Raw genomic sequence first — 21,772 nt, 5'->3', positions numbered from 1 at the left:
TGCAGCCTACCCAGCTACTAATGACAGAACTACCACCTGTTACAGGTCAGGACTATGAAGGAGGCAGTTCTCCCCTGATAGCTCAATGAGTTTATCAAAGGAACTTGCACTCACACAGTGCCCTGCACAACCTCAAGTCACCCCAAAGTGCTTTACAGCCAACGATGTACTTTTGAATTGTAACTCTTTCGAGTACAAACCTGTTTCCACCTGTTTCAGATGAAGTTACATTGTTTCATCGTTTACCATTGTGAGATTTGAACTCTTGACTCTGGGGGTTACAAACCCAGTACCATAACCACTTGGCTATTTAGGCCAAGCTACTTTTGAATTGTAACTCTTTCGAGTACAAACACGTTTCCATCTGTTTCAGATGAAGTTACATTGCTTCATAGTTTGCCATTGTGAGATTTGAACTCTTGAGCTTAGGGTTACAAACCCAGTACCATAACCACTTGGCTATTTAGGCCAAGCATTACTTTTGAATTGTAGTTGCTGTTGTAATGTAGGAAACGTGGCAGCCAATTTGCACACAACAAGCTCCCACAAACTGCAATGAAAAAAATGACTGGATAATTTGTTTCAGTAAATTGATTAAAGTGTTATGACTGGAATGGGAGGACTGTGTGAAATATTAAGCTCCACTACTCTGCAGGCTAGACCATTAATTTAAATGTTTGATTTTTTCACCAAAATGGCCAATTGTTTACCTATACATCTAGTACCAAGAAGAAAAGAGACTCTGATCAGGCTACTTTCAAAAAACTCAATGAGTAACTTATATAAAACAAAACTCCTTTTAAACAAGTTTCAGGAACTGGTTGGCACACGATTGTAACCTGGAAGTGTAACTGACTAATCCTTTTAAACTTCCCCAGCATGCACAGGCACAGACACACAGACACACATACTCGCACACGCACACACTCACGCGCACACACACACACCGACGCACAGACACACACACACACACACACACACACACACAGATGCACACGCACAGACACACACACACATACAGACACACACACAGATGCACATGCACAGACACACACACACACACACACACACACACACACACAAAAGATACACATGTGGTCTCTGCAGACTCTGGCGGATGGAAAGATATCCCCCTTAGAAAGAAAGAAAATTTAAAGTACACAGATGTTCAATACTGCCGAACCACTGGACCCAGTAGATGTTGGGAAGTTCACTAATGATGCTTCAGTGTGGAGGAGAGTACAGCTGGACCAATTCTTCCTGTCTCAGCTAGCAAGCCCAAAATTACACATGCAAACTATACTCTGATGAGGATTATCTGGCTACAGGTCGAGAACCACACATGGTTTCACAAAGCATAAAGGAAGAGAGCAGGTCAGGGTAGACTTCTGTTCTCAGCCTTTCCCCTACAAGACTGAAAGCAAAATCACAGGTTCAAACTTAAGGTTTGCCTTTGCATTGTGATTGCCTTTTTGTCTTCCAGCCTTTCATTAATTAAAGACTTTTAACAATCCCCTCTCAAATACCATACAGCTCAGGTGATTTCTTGGAAGAGGCCTGCTTGTTGACAGTTCTAAGGTGAACTGATGACTGTTTTAAAAAAATTCTTGGCAGCCTCCAAATGTCCAAATACTGCAATGTCCTTCCATATTTTAAAATCTAAAATCCAGTTTAAAGAGATATGATTCTAACATAAGAGATGAATGTTGGCTAGGACCCCAGGGGTCCTCGCCTAGTCTTCCTCAAGATACAGGATCTTTTACATTCATCTGAGGGTAAACAGGGCATTGGTTTAAAAGCTCATTTGAGAGGGCACCTCAGACATTACAGCACTCCCACAGTACACTACTGAGTGTCAGCCTAGATTTTGTGCTCAATTCTCTTGAGTGGGTCTTGAATCCAGGACCTTCTGACCCCTCAGAGAAAACTGCAGATAAATACAGATTGGGATAATTCTCAGCTCTGAATTCTAGCCTGAACTGACTTAGCTGGTTTCAGCCAGAGCATTAGTTAGTAATGTGGAAATAGAGGGGAACAAGGGCTGCAAATGGACTCATTGCTTTTGGGTTAGGGAGGAGAAAAAAGTGCCCAGATTGAGGACAAGACTGAGCATGGCCATGATGTCGTCTTCACATTTAAGGGGTGATTTTAATCCTATCTGCCTAGCAGAATAGATAAAATCATCTAGGTGTGAATGTCTTGCAATGATCGCATCATTTTCAATTTCTGATGCGCTTTTGAAGCCAGTAGGGGCACAGTTTCAAATTTTCATCATATGTGGAGCCATAGGAGACCTGAGATTGTTCTTCTCAAAATAGAGAAGGGTAGAGGAGTTCAAAATTGTGAGTGGTTTTGATAGAGCAAATAAAGAGAATCTGTTTCCAATGGCAGGTATCATAATCATTTAGTTTCTTGATCTACTTAATATTTTAGATATAACCTTTGGGTTGGAGATTAAGGTGCTAAATGTAAGCCTGTAAATGGAAAGCCTGGTTAAGAAACAAATAATTAATTTACATTTTTGTTTGGAACAACCCAAGTTGTCACATTGTCATGGAGATGGGCAGTCTTTTATTTAATTTAGCTGTTTTTTTAACCGAGAGCTGTTACAGAGTTGCCCTTCTGTAGTTTGCAGCTTAGAATTGAGGGAGCAAAAGGAGATAAATGTTAGTCAGTCCTGCACCTTAAGCAGAGGAAATACTAACTTTATCGCTCACCACATGGAATGCGGGTGGGGGTTCGAGCTCAAGTTTGGAGATTTGGAGTTCATGTGAGAGGAAAAAAAGGCTGGAAGATTTTCCTAACTTGAAGCTCAAGGAAGAAATATAAAGTGGTCCTCTCAGTGAAAGACAGAGTTAGCCTTGTAGCAGCCAGCAGCCAGAGAGCTTGGAATAGGCAGAGAGAAAACATCTGCCAGGAGCTGAGAATCAGCTGTGGGACCAGCAACTGTACAAAAGCTTTAGGGGCATAGAAGGTCATTCGGACTTAGGGGGGGGTTTCCTGGTGTTTAAATCCCTAAGCAAGAAGGCAGTGAAGCCCACGATTGAACTGAAGAGTCCACAGTCGTGAGGCCTTCAAGGAAAATTGGAAGACCGCTTAGCCAAAAGCTAATGGAAGGATCCACATGAAATTTCATACCTTGGAGAATAGCTGGAACAATGAGGAGAAATTAAAGTGACTTTCAGAGGACTGTGGCATAGCATACTTTTGGGTTAGTTCCAGGAAAAGCGAATGAACCTTCAAGATTTCGTAAGGTACGGGAACTCTTAGGGGAGAGAAATAAGAGTAAAACTGGATTCATAGCCAACAGAATTATAAGCTATGGTGTTATTAGCCCTAACTTTGGTTAATTTTCTTTACTTATACAGTAAAGATTGTGTTTAAAAACATGAAATCTTGTGGCATAGTTCTGTCAGTTAATTACTGGGTGTTTGGATTTCTCTTTTAATGTTAACGGCCCCTCTCAGGATCGTAACACAGGGGAGTCAGTTACCAGAGTACACAGATTTAGCATATTTGGCAAAAGAACTGGGGGAGATGAGAATATTTTTATGCATTGAGTTATTACAATCTAGAGTGCACTGGGAACTCTGGGAAATTTCTCACGTTCCGGACAGCCACACGTCTGGAAAGTGTCATCAGCTGGAGCTCCAGGCTTCAGAACTTGAGCAGCAGCTGACGTCAGTCACTATGGTGCTTCTCCAAGGTTGAAAGCTATATGGACAGCTACATGGAGCAGGTCGTGCCACAGCTTATGGGTGCACTGGCAGAGAGGGAGTGGGTGACTGCCAGATAATCAAACAGGACCAGGCAGTAGTACAAATGTTCCCTGAGTGCATCTCACTCTTGAACTGGTATTGAGTTCTGAAAACGGGTGTGGGCTGTGTGACCTCTGAGGAATATAGCCAGAGCCGAGGCCATTGATACCATGGATGGCTCTGGTGTACAGTATGGGGAGGAGGAAGATCAGAAAAGCAATCGGAAGGGGAACAGAATGGCATTTCTGCAGCTGCAGATGTAACTCCAGGATGGTATGTTGCCTCTCTGGTGTCAAAATCAAGAATGCCATTGAACAGCAGAAAACGATCTGAGTCGGGTGGGTGAACAGATAGAGATCATAGTCCAGACAGTGAGTCCCCATTTTAAGCTGTTTGGTTTTAATGTTTGGTCATTTAATGGGGCCCATATTCACGTTTAGCGTGGTGAGTTTCGTTTTAAAGTCGTTTTCTGACGGCTCTAAAATAGGGCCCTGTAACCTGATTAGCGCTATTTTGGAGTGGACCCTGCCACTCTCTGACCCTCCCTCTCACTGTTGACTCTCTGGCTCACAGCATGTGCCGCTTCCTGACACCCCGCCTTGCTGCCGACTTTGGTTTGCGGCTTCTGCTGCTCCCTTACCCTCCCTTTCACCGCCGACTCTCCAGTTTGTGGCTTCTGCTGCTCCATGACTCTCTGTTGCTGCCTCTCCAGCTTACAGCTTACCTCCTGCAAGTCAAAGCTGCTCTTTCTGCCTGTTGCTACTCATCTCCAGAGCCTTTGCTCACAGCAACAATTTGGGAGAGGGAAGCGATGAGCGGGAGAGGCAGGGAGTGGGAGGTCTGGCGAGAGGAAGGGTCTGCAGTGACCGGGAGTATCAGAGAGCAACAGAGGCTGTGAACCGGAGGGCCGGCACTGAGTAGGAAGGTCCACAGCAACCAGGAGAGTCAGGGAGCAGGATGTGTGGTGAGCAGGAGTTTCAGCGAATAGGAGAGGCAGCGTTTTTGGAGGTAAGTAGAGAGTTAGCATTTTTTTTTTACAGTTTTAAATTTTTAAAGAAGCTATTTCATTTACCAATGTAGGAATTTAGCAATGTGAAGTATTTCAACTTACAGGATATAATCTTCCAACGTCTTTTTTCTGATGAGAGAAGTCCCACAGAACCTAGCTACAGGTTTTACATTGGATTTAATGAGAAAATCTGATTCACGTAAAGTTGTGTCGCTTAAACTTGCTTCACTTAAAGATGCATGCACTTTTCATGAACGTAATTACGACTTTAAGTGAGGACTTACTGTATTGATACTGATGACATAGGTAGAAAGTGGAATGTGGCCGTCAGGCAGATTTCAGAAAGCTAGGAAAGAAATTTTAAAAATAGGAACTCAAAGATTACTCCTGGTAGCAGATTACTCCTAGTACAGAAATAGGAAGTTGGTGCATTGAGCATTGGGATTATTTTTTGGGGAGGTGGGTCTTGTACAAGCCAGATGGTTTGTGCCTCAGCAGGGCCGGGACCAATATCTTGGTGGGAAGGTATGCTGGTGCAGTTGGAGAGAGGTTAAATTAGCTTGAGAGAATTTGAACCTGACCATAGCTTCAGAAGGAAGATGGTTGTGGTTTTTGGAGGCCAGTCATCTGAGTCACAGGACATTGCTGCAGGAGTTCTTCAGGGCAGTGTCCCTGGCCCAGCCACCTTCAGCTGTTCCATCAATGACCTGCCCTCCATCATAAGATTGGAAATGAGGATGCTCAGTGTTGATTGCACATTATTTAGGACCATTCGTGACTCCTTAGATACTGAAGTAGTCTGTGCCCACTTGCAGAAAGACCTGGGTAACATTCAGGCTTAGGCAGATAATTAGCAAGTAACATTCATGCCACACATCAGGCAATGACCGTTTCCAACAAGAGAGAATCGAGCCAACTCTCCTTGATATTCAATGGCATTACCCACCATCAACATCCTGAAGGTTACCTTTGACAAGAAACTTAACCGGACCAGCCACATAAATACTGTGGGAATAAGAACAGGTTAGAGGCTAGAAATTCTGTGCAAAACTCACCTGCTGATTCCCCAAAGTGTGTCCACCATTACAAGCACAAGTCAGGAGTGTGATGGAATACTGTCCACATGTCTGGAATAAATGCAGCTCCAACAACACTCAGGAAACAGTGTGTATCATCTACAAAATGCATTGCAGCAATTCGCCAAGGCTCCTTTGACAGCACCTTCTAAACGGGTGACCTCTAAGCCTTTAAGGTCAAGGGCAGCAGGTGCATGAGAACATCTGCTATCCTGAGCTGGAATTATATCAGTTCCTTCACTGTCACTTGGTGAAAATCCTGGAATTCCCTCCTTAATGGCACTCTGGCTATACTTACACCACATGGACTGCAGTGATTCAAGAAGACAGCTCTACGTCACCTTCTTGACGACAATTAGGAATGGGCTACAAATACTGCCTTGTTAGCGACTTTAACATCCCATAAATAAATAAAAAATGAAAAGCAAGAGGATAACTAAGGAAAGCATAAGGTCAATTTGAGACCAAAAAGGCATCCGTGTGTAGAGGCGCAAAACGTGGACGTGGTTCTTGATGAATCTATGGGTGGAATTACGCTGCCATTAAAGACTTTCAAATGTTGGGACTAAAGTGAATCCTGATACCGCTCACCGCTGATGCCTAACCGCCTGCCTATGTGATCTTACCGGAGGCAGGCCAATCTGGGAGTTGTGTCTCTGAGAGGATTTCCTCAGCCACAGGAAGTAGATGATTCAGGGGAATGTGTGTCAGGATTTTCCCAGCTGTGGACAAAACTTCCACAGCATGATTTATCTCCCTTCTTGAAGATAGTTACAAGTATCACATTTCTGAAGCCAGGGTGAGTTACTTTTCCTCCCAAATCCATAGGATGAGTGCATGGAGTCTTGATGTGAGCAAAAGCCACCAGCTTTGAAAATTTCCACTGGAAGGCTTTGTTGTTTTTCATCCATTTGCTTGTTTGTTGCAGCTTTCCCATTGATGGTGGTTCACCTATGAATTCTACCACAGAGTACTGGGGGTAGCCTGGAGAGTTTCAGCTGTCACTGCAGATTCACGGTTAAAGATTTGTTGCAAATATTCTTTCTAGGGTTTACCAATGGCATTCTCATTCTTAAGAAGAGAAACACCATCCTGTGAGGCAGGTAAAGGGACTGAGCAGACAGTAGTGGAGGAGCCTCTGACTTTGACAGGCTTGAGGTGCTTGCAACCTGTGTGGATGAAAGTGACATCTGCAGGGTGGATGTGCAGACTGGCCGTGGCACTATGGCACAGGAAGCCATTCAAGTGTGGAGAGCACTAAGGAATGTAGTGGTAGTCGGGGACAGTATAGTGAGGGAGTTTGACACTCTCCTCTGCAACAAAGAGCCTGAGTCCATAAGGCTGTGTTGCCTGTTCAGTTCCTGTTCAGGGTTTGGGACATCTGCCCAGGGTTGGAGTGGGACTTAGAGTGGGAAGGGGAGGATCCAGTAGTTGTGGTTCTTGTAGGTACCAACAACATAGGCAGGACAAGGAAAGAGGTTCTGCACAGTCAGCATGGGAACTAGGCACCAAATTAAGAAGCAGAATCTCAAAGGTAATAATCTCTGGATTCTTACCTGAGCCATGTACCAATTGGCCTAGGGCAAATAAAATTAGAGAAATTAATGTTTGCTTCAAAGACTGGTGTGGGAGAAGTGGGTTCCAGTTTGTGGAGCACTGGCACAAGTACTGGGGAAAATGGGTGCTATACTGTTGGGATGGTCTATACCTGAACCGTGTTGGGACCAGTGTACTTGTCAGCTGCGTAACTAGGGAAGTAGAGACAGTTTAAAACTAAATAGTGGGAGCAGGGTATCAAATTTGGGAAGATATGGTCTATGAAAGAGTAGAGACAAGGCAAGAGAGAATGGTATTAATATGGGAAATGATAAATGCACCGTGACAGGAAGGGACAGAGAGTACAAATCTAAGAGTAAATCAGCAGATAAAGCTAGAGGTTACAAAAATAATAAAATGACAAAACTTGAGACTCTGTACCTGAATGCAAGTAGCATTCGAAACAAAACAGATGAACTGATGGTGAAATAGAGATCAATAAGTATGATCTGATAGCCATTACAGAGACATGGCTGTAAGATGACATAGATTGGGATCTGAAAATTGAAGGTTATGTGACTTTTAGGACGGACAGGAAGCTTGGAAAAGGTAGAGGGATGGCTCTGTTAATTGAAGATGATATTAGCACAATAGAGAGGGATGATCTAAGATCAGGAAACCAGAATCTACAAGTGGTTTGGATAGAGATGAGAAATGATAAAGGCAAGAAGTCACTTGTGGGAGTGTTGTACTGGCCCCCTAACAGTAATCACACAGTAAGACGGAGTATCAAAGAAGAAATAATAGGAGCTTGTCAGAAAGGCGCAGTGATTATCGTGGGGGATTTTAATCTACATTTAGACTGGAAAAAAACTATGAGCAAAGGTAACCTAGGTGAGGAGTTCATGGGATATTTTCAGGATAATTTCTTAGAACAGCACATTCTGGAGCCAACCAAGCAGCAGGCTATACTAGACCTGGTAGTGTACAGCAAGACAGAATTAATTAATGACCTCAGAGTGGAGGTGCCCTGAGGGAGCAGCGATCATAATATGATTGAATTTTACATTTCGTTTGACGAAGAGAAGAGTGGGTCTAAGACCAGTATTTTAATCTTAAATAAAGACAATTATGAGGGCATGAAAGCAGAGCTAGCTAAAGTGAACTGGCAATTTAGGTTAAAGGATAGGCCAATAGAGATGTAGTGGCAGACATTTAAAGGAATATTTCAGAATACACAGAATAGATACATTGCAATGAGAAAGAAAAATTCCAAGGGGAGGGCCCACCATTTGTGATTAACTAAAATAGTTAAAGATACTATCAAACTTAAAAGACAAAGCATATAATTGCACAAAGATGGGCGGCAGGTCAGAAGATTGTACAGAATATAAAAAACAGCAAAGAATGACTTAGAGATTAATAGGGAGGGAAGAATTAGAGGAAGCAAAAGCAAGTTATAAATACAAAGACAGATTGTAAGAGTTTCGATAGATATTTTAATAAGAGTTAACAAAGTGAGCGCTGGTCCTATAAAAAGTGAGTCTGGGGATTTAAGAATGGAAAATAAGGAGATGGGAGATGAACTGGTATTTTGCATCGGCCTTCAGTATCGAGGATACAAATAACAACGCAAAAACAGCTGTAAATCTGGAATTGGAAGAGAGAGAGAAACTCAAGAAAATTATAATCACCAGGAAGGTGGCACTTAGCAAATTGTTGGAACTGTGGGCTGACAAATCCCCAGGTTTTGATGGACTTCATCTTAGGATCTTAAAAGAAGTAGCTAGTGAGATAGTTGATGTGTTGGCTTCAATTTTCCAAAATTCCCTAGATTCGGGGAAGGTTCCATTAGATTGGAAAATAGTGAATGCAACTCATTTATTCAAAAAGGGAGGGAGACAGAAAGCAGGAAACTATAGGCCAGTTGGTTTAATATCTGTCAGAGGGAGAATGTTAGAAACTATTATTTCAGATGTACCAGCAGTGCACTTAGAAAAATTCAAGGTAATCAGGCAGAGTCAGCATGGTTTTGTGAGAGGGAAATTATGTATCACCAATTTACTGGAGTTCTTTGAGGAAGAAATATGTGCTGTGGATAAAGGAGAACAGGTGGATGTATTGTACTTAGGTTTTCAGAAGGCATTTGATAAGGTGTCACATCAAAAGTTATTGCAGAAAGTAAAAGCTCATGGTGTCGGGGTTAGCATATTGGCATGGAGAGAAGGTTGGCTGGCTAACAGGAAGCAGAGAGTAGGCATTAATGGGTCATTTTCTGGTTGGCAAGATGTAATGAGTGGTATGCCACAGGGATCAGTGCTGGGGCATCAACTTTTTACAATTTATATAAATGATTTGGATGAAGGGACCAATGGTATGGTTGCTAAATATGCTAATGATACAAAGATAGGTAGGAGAGTAAATTGTGAAGAGGACATAAGGACGCTACAAAAGGATATAGATTGTTTAGGTGAGTGGGCAAATATCTGGCAAGTGGAGTATAATCTGGGAAAATGTGAAATTGTCCTTTTAGAGATTCGAGCCAGGTCATTCAGGGGTGATGTTAATAGAATTACATCATGGGCGTTTTAAGGGCACAGTATTTACAAAATAAGCCGCCATGCTCAATCAAAGTTTCTTTCAAAAGCTGGCAAGTAGTTAAGTACACAATGACAACGAGAATGTACTTTTATTTTGCAGGCAACAGTCACAGTTAGTTCAAATTGTCTCTTTGGAGATGAGTTAAGCATGAACATTTCAATAAGAACTGGGGTTTCAATCTACTGAGCTGAAACAATTGCTCCTTATGTCCAAACCCCAGGTTAGAGGGCAAAACTGCAGATTAACTCTGCTTCCTGTTAGCCAGCCAAGATGTCAAAAAGGCTTGTTTCAACAGCTTGGCAGTTTCAACAGATCAGGCCTGCCTGGAGTGAGACTTGCATTAATCAATGGAGGTGAAGGGAACATTTTTGTTTAGATTAGGGTTCTGGCTATGTCGATTCCTTTTTGGCAGGACAAATAAAAAAGAAGCACATTTCTAAAGGGTGAGAGATTGCAGAGCTCTGAGATGCAGAGGGATTTGGGTGTCCCAGTGTATGAATTGCAAAATGTTGGTATGTAGGTACAACAAGTGTGGAGGAATAAAATACGTGTATAATTGTGAATGAAATAAAATACATGTATAATTGTGAATGAAATAAACGACATGTATAATTGGGAAAGGAAATTAAAATACATGTATAATGAAATTACTGTAGAATGTCCCCAAACAGTCACGCAGCCAGCACATAAATTAGCAAATCAAAGGGCCAGTGCTATCTTCCCAGACTAAGGGGCTCCGGATGTCAGATACGGTTGCAAAATCCAAGAGAGAAAAAACTATTGTGTGTGCATTGCCCAAGATATGTAGCCATTAACACTATTTGCTGAACCATTGACATTGTCCTGTCTAGTCATTAAATCATTAACACAGATCGCTATCCTTTGAAGCCATTTGAAACTATTGTAATTGCCCAAGTTTCTGTCACGAACCTTTTGCTATATCTATGTGTGTAAAGAGGTGTTAGGCAGAGACTGGTTTGCTCCGTTGTATGTGACTAGGCTCTCCGTGATATCACGATTTTAATAAAGACTTCCTAGACAAGCCTCCAGGGTCTGAGTGTTCTAAGTGTTCACTCCGATTTCCGCGACAACAAGTAATTAGCAAAGCTAATAGAATGCAAATGTTTATTGTGAAAGGAATTGAATACAAAAGTAGGGAGGCTATGCTTCAGTTATATAGGGCATTGTGTGACCACATCTGGGGTACTGTGTACACTATTGGCCTCTTTATTTAAAGAAGGATGTAAATGTGTTGGATGCAGTTCAGAGATGGTTTACTAGACTAATACCTGGAAGGGGCAGGTTGTTTTATGAGGAAAGACTGGACAAGCTAGACTTGTATCTCCTTGGGAGAGTAAGAGGTGACTTCATTGAAACATATAAGATCCTGAGGGGTCTTGGCTGGGTGGTTGTGGAGAGGATGTTTCCTCTTGTTGGAGAATCTAGAACTAGGGGTCATTGTTTAAAATTAATGGGTCACTCATTTAAGACAGAGTTGAGGAGAAATTTTTTCGCTGAGGGCCATGAGTCTTTGGAACTCATCCTCAACAGGCAGTGGAAGCAGAGTCTTTGAATATTTTTAAGGTAGAGCTAGATAGATTCTTGATAAGCAAGGAGGTGAAATGTTATTGGGGGTAAGCAGAAGTAGAGGTTGAAATCAGATCAGCATGATCTTATCGAATGGTGGAGCAGGCTCGAGGGGCCCAATGACCACCGACTGTTCCTAATTCATATGTTTGTATGAGTTTTTAATAGATGGAGCCCCATCTGTCCTCCTTCTCCCCACTGCACAGAAGTATCAGCTGGATTTTGAGCTCAAGCTTCTGAAGTGGAACATGAAAAACACAACCATCCTGGCTCAACAACAACAGCACTTGTATTTATATACTACCTGTAACATAATAAAATGTTCCAAGGCTGGACCATTATAAAACAGCATTTGACAACAAGCCACGGAAAGAGGTATTAAGGCACATGGCTAAAAGCTTAGTCAATAGAGTTTTATGGAGTGTCTTCAACAAGGAAAGTGAAGAGAGGCAGTGTGGTTTAAGGAGGGAATTCTGGAGCTTAGGGCCTTGACAATTAAGACACAAACACCAATGGTGGCTATATTAAAACCGTTGATGCTCAGGTAGCCAGAATTAGATGGAGGATTGTGGGACTGGAGGAGATTACAGAGATGGGGAGGGGCCAGACCATGAAGGGATTTGAAAAAAGTGATAAATTTAACATCGAGATGTTGATAAGTTGGAGCCATTCGAGGTCAGTGAGCAGGGAAGTGAGTGGTGAATGAGACTGGGTGAGAGTTAGGTCACAGGCAACAGTTTTAGATGACCTCAAGTTTACACAGAGTAAAATGCATGAGGCAGGCCAGGAATGCATTGGAATAATCAAGTCGAGAGGTAACAAATGTATGGTTGATTATATCAGCAGCAGATGAGTTGGGACGGAGGTGAAATTTGGTTACTTTGTAGAGTTGGTTTAAATGGTGGTGTGTATGTGTGATGAGAATCTCATCTTGGGATCCAATATGACCCCAAGGTTACAGCCTGATTCAGCCTCAGACAGTTGCTAGGGAGAGAGATTGAGTCAGTAGCTAGGGAATGGAGTTGTGGCGGATACTGAAGATAATGGCTTTGGTCTTTCCAATATTTATGTGGATTAAATTTCTGCTCATTTAGTGCTGGATGTTAGACAAGCAACCTGACAATTCATAAGAGTGAAGGGAAAGAGTTGGTGCTGAGGTCAGTCAGGTTGTCATCACGTGCAATGTTTTTGGATGGTGTCGCCAAGGACAGCATGTTGATGGAAAAACAGGAGGAGTCTTAGAATAGATTCTTGGGGACATCAGAGATAATGGTGCAGTAGCAGCAGGAGATTATTCTCTGGTTACGCTTAGATAAGAATGGATCCAGGATGGAGCTGTCCCACCCAGCTGGACTATGGTGGAGAACTGTTGGAGGACGTGGCCAACAATGTCAAAGGTTGCAGACAGGTTGAGAAGAATGAGGAAGAATAGGTTACCTCTGTTAGAATCACATAGGATGTGAGTTGGTAAGAGCCACTTTAGCACAGTGGCCATAGCGGAAACCTGATCGAAGGAATTCAAACATGGAGTCCCAGGACAGATTGACGTGGATTCGGGAGACGATAATATGCTCAAGGACTTGGGAGATGAAAGGGAGGTTGAAGATAGGGCATTAATTTACAAGGTCTGAGGGATCAAAGTTTTTTTGAGGACAGGAGTGATCATAGCAGATTTAAAGGAGGGGGAACAGTACCTGATGAGAGAGAATTGTCAACAATATCATCTACCATGGGGCCAGGAGGGGAAGTTAGTTGATCAGTAATTTAGTGGGAATAGAGCAGAGAGAAAAGCTGATGGGTCACAAGGACAAGATGAGCTCAGAGAGGTCATGAGGAGAGATAGGCTTGACACTAGAGAAATACCTTTTTGAGTCTGTGGCTGGGAGAACCTTGGAAGACGTTTAGCTCTGGGGGCTAGTGGGGAGGTGAGGGTGGCAACGACAGGGGAGAGGGGTTTAAGAAGCAGTTTGCAGTAGAGAAAAGCAGCTGGCGGTTGTCTTAGCATTCAAGGCTGGTCTGAAATAGTGAGCAGTTTTAGCAGATGAGAGCTGGACAGATAGTGGTTCATGTGGTCCAATCTAATGTGGCAGTGAATGGCTAAATTAATTGTCCCTCATATGTGTTCAAGCCTATGTCCCTTGGACTTAAGGGAGCAGTGATGAAGGCTGTACCAGAGGAATGGCCAGAGTGGGAGAGAAAAATGGTTTTAATGGGCTTAGAGCATCCAAGGTGGAGGTGAGGGTATGCTGAAGCAGATTGGTAGCTACAGAGATATCATGGGGGCTTGAAGGTCAAAGGCTAGATAGTTGGTATTTCGAAAGACCAGTTTTAAGTTAATTTTCCAGGGGTGGATACAGCAGGAAATGAGGTTGAGAAGTGGCTGTGGACAGAGAGAGATGCTAGGAAGTGATCAGAAGTGACCCTATCTATGATTGGTACAATGGGAGGAGTGATACATGTGAGATGGCAAGGTCAAGAGGATGGCCAATGGACTAATGGCGAGAGAGCTACCCATTGAACATTGCTGACACTAATGATCCTATTAAGCTACGCAACTGTGCAGCAACCCAAGAGTTCCCATGCTGGTCGTACGTATGTTCGCCTCTTTAAATTTCACTACGTGTGTGGCCATGCAAAAAAATTCAAGGGACCATGCAATCAACTTGCCCCCACACTCGGGGGAAAAAAATTGAGCGAACGTTGGCTGTGCCTATGTTTGTTTTTGTTGTGTTATTTGTTGGATAGTTGTGATCTGATATATATAATGATGTGTCATAGCAGTAATATTTGGAAGGGTGGGAGATGATTGCTCTGACCCAGCATCTTTGATCTTTGTGCAGGGGAAGTGGAAGAAGAGATGGAGAACACAGAACTACAGGAGCTATCGGAGAATGAGCGACATCAGCTAAAACACCGAGAACTCTTCCTATCACGACAACTGGAATCTTTACCAGCAACCCACATCAGGTAACCGTGGGGAGGGCGGAGCTCATCAGTGGCTACATGTTTAACCTTGGGGAATATTGTGATGCTCAGTCATCGGATGTTCATTCCCAGTTGAACCTAACTATCCTTGGTCAAGTCCTGTCACTGATTCCCTATCCTTCCTGCTTGGCTGCAAGCATGTTGGAGAGATGGCAGTAGCTATAACACCAATCTGCATTCATATCATAATGAAATGCCTAAAGGTGCTTCACAGGTGTGTAATCAAAATTCAACCCTAAGCTACATAAAGAGAAATTGGAATAGGTGACCTAAAGCTTGGTCAAATAGTTTGGTTTTATGGAACGTCTTAAAGAGGAGAGAGATGCAGAAAGATATAGGCAGCCAAGTTCTAGGTTTAAAGCCTAAACAACTGAACGCATGGCCACCAGTGGTGGGTTGATGAAGATGCAGGTTGCCCACGAGTCCAGAATCAGAGGAGCAGATAGATCTTGGATGGTTGTAGGGCTGGAGGGGGTTGCAGAGCTAGGGAAGGGCAAGGCCATGAAGAGATTTGGAAAATAAGCAACAAGAATTTTAAAATTGAGGTGTTAGTAATCCGGGAGCCAATATAGATCAACATAAGAGTTCAGGGTGAACAAGTCTTGGTGCCAGCAAGGATATGGGGCAGCAGTGTTTTGAATGAATTCAAGCACAAATGGCAGAGAAAGCCTCTGCTTGATTTTACGAATGCTCCTTTGCTTTCAATTTATACTTTTAATATTCTTTATCTGGCTTTCTGTATCTTTGGGAAAAAAATGTCATTTCAAACTGGTTCCACTGGTAGGAGGGTTGGTAATCAGAGGGCATAGCTTCTTAGAGCTCTGGAGCAAGACTTGAACCCATGAGCTTCTAATTCAGTGGCATGAGTGCTACCACTGAGCTGTGGCTAATACCATGACAGATTTTCTTATTTATTGATTTCAGTGGGGAGCTGCGCAATTCGATTAGGGGCAGGCGAGGGTTGATGATAGGGCTCCAACATTGTAGCGCCAAATCTTCAACCTGTGACTCCTTTTGATCGTGGCTCCTCCTTCAGGAGTAGAGCACTGTGGAATTGACTTGAACCAATTCCGGTCGAGTTTTTCACAAGAAGAGGTTGGCAGAAGGGTCGTGAACCAGAGGACATCGATATAAGGTGAATGACAAAAGAACCAACAGCAACATGAGGGAAAACTTTCTAACACAGCGAGTGGTTAGGATTTGGAATTCACTGCTTGAGAGTGTGGTGGAGGCAGATTCAGTTGTGGGTTGCAAGCAGGAATTGGATATACACAGGAAGAAAGTAAAATTGCAGGGCTACGGGGAAAGGCCGAGGGAGCAGGACCAGCCAAGTTCTTTTGCAGCTCTGAAGAGGGGTCATACTGACTCGAAACGTTAACTCTGTTTCTCTCTCTCCACAGATGCTGCTAGACCTGCTGAGTTTTTCCAGTATTTTGTTTTTGTTTCAGATTTCTAACATCTGCAGTGTTTTGCTTTTATGCTTTTGCAGAGACCTGGCATGGACACAAGGGGCCAAATGGCCTTCAGTGCTGTAAATCCTCTGAGACTATTTCTTGGTTCCCTCAACACAAAGGCAAAATACTCCAGATGCTGGAAATCTGGCATAAAAACAGAAAATGCTGGAAATACTCAGCAGGTCAGGCAGCATTTCTAGAGGGAGAAACAGAGTTAACATTTCAGTTCTTCAACTTTTATCAGAACTGGAAAAAGTTAGATATAATAGATTTTAAACAACTGAAGAGGCTGGGAAGGTGGCAGAGGGGAGGAATGAATAATGGGGAAGATCGGTGATGGGCTGGAAGGCAGGAGAGATTAAATGACGATAGGGATAATGATGCAAGGCAGATGGGAATAGTAATGCAACAAGAATAGAAACAAAAATAAAAACAAAAAAACTGCGGAAGCTGGAAATCCAAAACAAAAACAGAATTACCTGGAAAAACTCAGCAGGTCTGGCAGCATCGGCGGAGAAGAAAAGAGTTGACGTTTCGAGTCCTCATGACCCTTCGACAGAACTTGAGTTCGAGTCCAAGAAAGAGTTGAAATATAAAAAGACACAACAAAATACTGGACCGCTTACAGCAGTTTGTTGCAAAATACGGCTGGACATCACACCTAGAACCGAGGCTCTTCGGAAAGGACGGGACCCTGTGGAAGCCTGATCTTGTTCTCGTCAAGGACGGAGTAGTCGCTGTGGTGGATGTAACAGTGCGTTTCGAAGACAACAACAAGTCTCTGGAGAAAGCATGGGCCGATAAAGAACGCAAGTACCAACACCTTGAGGAGGAGATACTGAAACTGACTGGCAGCAAGTCAGTACGATACTTCGGATTCGTTATGGGAGCTCGTGGCAAGTGGCTCGACATGAACAACAGCCTCATGCGATTCCTGAAGATCGATAAGTACAAATCCTTCGCCCAGCTTGCTTCAAGACTTGCAATATCTCTGACATTGGAACTTTTACAGATCTTCGGAGACCAGTAGTCAGAGAATTGTCTCACAGAGACCACCCGTAGAGATGTCACAAGACCCAAGACGGAGGACGGAGAGGCCGCACGAGATGGGTATTGTATATCTCCAGGGTGGGAGGCCTAACGCCTGATCCCCGGTGGGCAGGTAAGGTGGAGTATTTGTAAATAGGGGTTAAGTGAACCTAAGTTGTCTGGCATTTTGATTAGTTATTCTACTCTGTTTAACTATTTGGTAGTGTTACTTAATGTTGGTTACAATTATGTTAACTAAATTTACGGCTTTTTCCTTTGTTAATGTAAATAAGTAATTAATAAAGTAACACACATCAGATGATGTAATTCAGGGTAGGTCTTCGGACCACTAACCTTGTGACCGGCTTCCTGGTTTCATCGCTACCTAAGTGACAAACATCCACGCTTGCCAAATTTTAACGGGCTGAAAATCAAGACCAAGCGACCGAAATATAAACTGGTTTAAGGTGTGTGTGTGGGGGGCGGAGAGATAGAGAGACAGAGAGGTGGAGGGGGGGGCGGTGTGGTTGTAGGGACAAACAAGCAGTGATAGAAGCAGATCATCAAAAGATGTCAATGACAATAGTACAATAGAACACATAGGTGTTAAAGTTAAAGTTGGTGATATTATCTAAACGAATGTGCTAATTAAGAATGGATGGTAGGGCACTCAAGGTATAGCTCTAGTGGGTTTTTTTTTATAATGGAAATAGGTGGGAAAAGGAAAATCTTTATAATTTATTGGAAAAAAAAGGGAAGGGGGAAACAGAAAGGGGGTGGGGATGGGGGAGGGAGCTCACGACCTAAAGTTGTTGAATTCAATATTCAGTCCGGATGGCTGTAAAGTGCCTAGTCGGAAGATGAGGTGTTGTTCCTCCAGTTTGCGTTGGGCTGTCCGCAAGAATGACCCAAACCTCCCTGTCGCTTGCCATTTTAACACTCCACCCTGCTCTCTTGCCCACATGTCTGTCCTTGGCTTGCTGCATTGTTCCAGTGAAGCCCATTGACCCCAGTTTTGCTAGGGCTCCTTGATGCCACACTCGGTCAAGTGCTGCCTTGATATCAAGGGCAGTCACTCTCACCTCACCTCCTGAGTTCAGCTCCTTTGTCCATGTTTGTACCAAGGCTGTAATGAGGTCAGGAGCTGAGTGGCCCTGGCGAAACCCAAACTGAGCGTCGGTAAGCAGGTTATTGCTAAGCAAGTGCCACTTGGCACACTGTTGATGGAAAGTATCACCAATTATTGATGATCGAGAGTAGACTGATGGGGTGGTAATTGGCCAGGTTGGATTTATCCTATTTTTGTGTACAGGACAAACCTTGTCAATTTCCCACATGGCTGGGTGGATGCCAGTGTTGTAGTTGTGCGGGAACAGCTTGGCTAGGGGTGCGGCTTGGTCAGAGCACAAGTCTTCAGTACTATTGCTGGAATTTTGTAAGTGCCTATAGTCATTGCAGTATCCAATGCCTTCAGCCGTTTCTTGATACCACGTGGAGTGAATCAAATTGACTGAAGATTGGCATCTATGATGCTAGGGACCTCAAGAGGAGGCCAAGATGGATCATCCACTCAGCACTTTTGCCTGAAGATGGTTGCAAATGCTTCAGCCTCGTCTTTTGCACTGATATACTGGGCTCCTCCATCATTGTAGATGGGGATGTTTATGGAGCCTCCTCCTCCAGTGAGTTTTTCAATTGCCCACCACCATTCATGTCTGGGCGCAGCAGGACTGCTAAGCTTAGATCTGATTCGTTGGTTGTGGGATCGCTTAGCTCTGTCTATCACTTGCTGCTTGTGCTGTTTGTCATGCAAGTAATCCTGGGTTGTAGCTTCACCAGGTTGACACCTTATTTTTAGGTATGCCTGGTGCTGGTCCTGGCATGCCCTCCTGCACTCTTCATTGAATCAAGTCTGATCCCCTCACAGGTCACAGATTGTGTTTGAGTACATTTCTGCTGCTGCTGAGGGCCCACAGTGACTCATATATGCCGAGTTGCTAGATCTGTTCAAAATCTATCCCATTTAGCACCCTGGTAGTGCCACACAACATGATGAAAGATATCCTCAGTGTGAAGATGGGATTTCGTCTCCACAGCGACTGTGCGGCAGCCACTCCTCCCGATACTGTCATGGGCAGATGCATCTGGGACGGATAGATTGATGAGGATGAGGTCAAACAGGTTTTTCCATCTTGTTGGTTCTCTCATCACCTGCCACAGACTCAGTTTCACAGAAATGTCCTTTAGGACTTGGCCAGCTCAGTTAGTAGTGGTACTAGCGAGCCACTCTTAGCGATGAGCATTGAAGTATCTCACCCAGAGTACAGTCTGTGCCCTTGCCACTCTCAGTTGCCTTTTAAATGGTGTTCAACTTCGAGGAGTACTGATTCATCAGCTGAGGGGGTTGGTAGATGGTAATGGGCTGAGGTTTCCTTGCCCATGTTTGACCATGAGACTTCAGGGGGTTCAGGGTCGTTATTGAGGACTGCCAGGGCAACTCCATCCCAACTGTATACCACTGTGCCGCCACCTCTGGTGGGCCTGACTTGTCGGTGGGACAGTGCATACCCAGGGATGGTGATGGTCGTGTCTGGTACAATGTCTGTAAGGTATGAGTATGGCTATGCCCGGTTGTTTCTTGACGAGCCTTTGGGGCATCTCTCCCAGTTTTGGCACAAGCCATGTTTGTAAAGAGGACTCTGCAGGATTGACAGGGCTGAAAGTGCTGTCGTTGTTTCCAGTTACCCGGTCGATGTTGGGTGGTCCGTCCGGTTTCATTTCTTTTAGATTTTGTCGTGCTTTGATACAACTTAGTGGCTTGCTAGGCCATTTAAGAGTCAACCACATTGCTATGGTTATAGAGTCACATGTAGGCCAGACCATTAAAGACAGCAGATTTCCTTTTCTAATGGGCAAAAAAATAAGGCTGAAGCATCCTCAACAATCTTCAGCCAGAATTGCTGAGTGGATGATCCATCTCTACCTCCCCCGGAAGCCCCAACTTCATAGATGTCACTCTTCAGCCAATTCTATTCACTTCATGTGATATCAAGAAATGGCTGAAGGCACTGCATAGAGCAAAAGCTATGGGCCCTGACCATATTCTGGCAATAGTTCTGAAGACTTGTGCTCTAGAACTTGCTGTGCCCATAGCCAAGGTGTTCCAGTACAGCTACAACACTGGCATCTACCCGGCCATGTGGTAAATTGTCCAGGTCTGTCTGCACAAAAAGCAGGGCAAATCCAACCTGGCCAATTGCCGCCCCATCAGTCTACTCTCGATCATCAGTAAAGTAATGGAAGGGGTCATAAACAGTGCTATCAAGCGGCACTTGCTTAGCAATAACCTGCTCACTGACGCCCAGTTTGGGTTCCGCCAGGGCCACTCAGCTCCTGACCTCATTACAGCCTTGATACAAACATGGACAAAGGAGCTGAACTCAGGAGGTGAGGTGAGAGTGACTGCCCTGGACATCAAGGCTGCATTTGACCGAGTGTGGCATCAAGGAGCCCTAGCAAAACTGGAGTCAATGGGAATCGGGGGGAAAACTCTCTGCTGGTTGGAGTCATAGATAGCACAAAGGAAGATGGTTGTGATTGTTGGAGGTCAGTCATCTCAGCTCCAGGACATCACTGCAGGAGTTCCTCAGGATGGTGTCCTCACCCCAACCATCTTCAGCTGCTTCATCAATGACCTACCTTCTATCATAAGGTCAGAAGTGGAGATGTTCACTGATGATTGCACAGTGTTCAGCATCATTCGTGACTCCTCAGATACTGAAGCAGTCCATGTCTAATTGCAGCAAGACCTGGACAATATTCAGGCTTGGGCTGACAAGTGGCAAGTAAAATTTGTGCCAAACAAGTGACAGGCAATGACCACCTCCAACAACAGAAAATCCAACCATCACCCTTTGATATTCAATGGCATTACCATCACTGAATCCTCTACTATCAACATCCTGGGGGGTTACTATTGATCAGAAACTGAACTGGACTAGCCATATAAATACTGTGGTTACAAGAGCAGGTCAGAGCCTAGGAATTGTGCGAAGAGTAACTCACCTCCTGACTCCCCAAAGCCTGTCCACCATCTATAAGGCACAAGTCAGGAGTGTGATGGAATACACCCCACTTGCCTGGATGAGTGCAGCTCCCATAACACTCAAGAAGCTTGACACTTTCCAGGACAAAGCAACCCACTTGATTGGCACTACATCCACAAACATTCAATCCCTCCACCACCAACGTACAGAAGCAGCAGTGTGTGTCATCTACAAGATGCACTGCAGATATTCACCAAAGCTCCTTCAAGGGCTCCTTCGACAGCACCTTCCAAACCCACGACCTCTACCATCTAAGAGGACAAGGGCAGCAGGTTGATGGGAACACCACCACCTGGAAGTTCCCCTCCAAGTCACTCACCATCCTGACTTGGAAATATATCGATAATCCTTCACTGCTGCTGGGTCAAAATCCTGGAACTCCCATCCTACAGCGCATGAACTGCAGCGGTTCAAGAAGGCAGCTCACCATCACCTTCTCAAGGGCATCTAGGGCAATAAATGCTGGCCCAGCCAGCGAAGTTCACATCCCATGAATGAATAATAAAAAAAAGTGTAGCAGGCTGAGGCCCTCGCTTTTGTCAGGCCAAATACCACCATTCCCCGCTTCCTCCTTGGAATGTCACAGCACAGATGGAGCCCATTTGGACCATCGTGCCTGTGTCAATCCCTT

General features: G+C 44.0%; 1 protein-coding gene across 4 annotated transcripts in view; it reads left to right on the top strand.

Moving 5' to 3' along the window:
• The window catches only part of LOC121292639 (metastasis-associated protein MTA1-like), a 145,554-nt gene that overhangs the window by 34,154 nt on the left and 89,628 nt on the right, over positions 1–21,772 (top strand). For 3 of the 4 annotated variants that reach the window (XM_041214876.1, XM_041214877.1, XM_041214878.1), the window contains exon 3: positions 14,408–14,534. In XM_041214876.1, coding sequence (XP_041070810.1) covers positions 14,425–14,534 — 110 coding nt within the window. In that variant the 5' untranslated portion in view covers positions 14,408–14,424. Of the gene's footprint in view, positions 1–11,923; positions 11,943–14,407; positions 14,535–21,772 lie in introns of those variants that run through there. The other variant, XM_041214875.1, reaches the window with a different exon arrangement.

Source organism: Carcharodon carcharias, chromosome 20 (assembly GCF_017639515.1).
Source record: "Carcharodon carcharias isolate sCarCar2 chromosome 20, sCarCar2.pri, whole genome shotgun sequence".
In the NCBI taxonomy this organism is placed as follows: Eukaryota; Metazoa; Chordata; class Chondrichthyes; order Lamniformes; family Lamnidae; genus Carcharodon; species Carcharodon carcharias.
The sequence above is the reverse complement of the archived record's forward strand: the minus strand, read 5'-3'. Positions and strand labels throughout refer to the sequence as shown.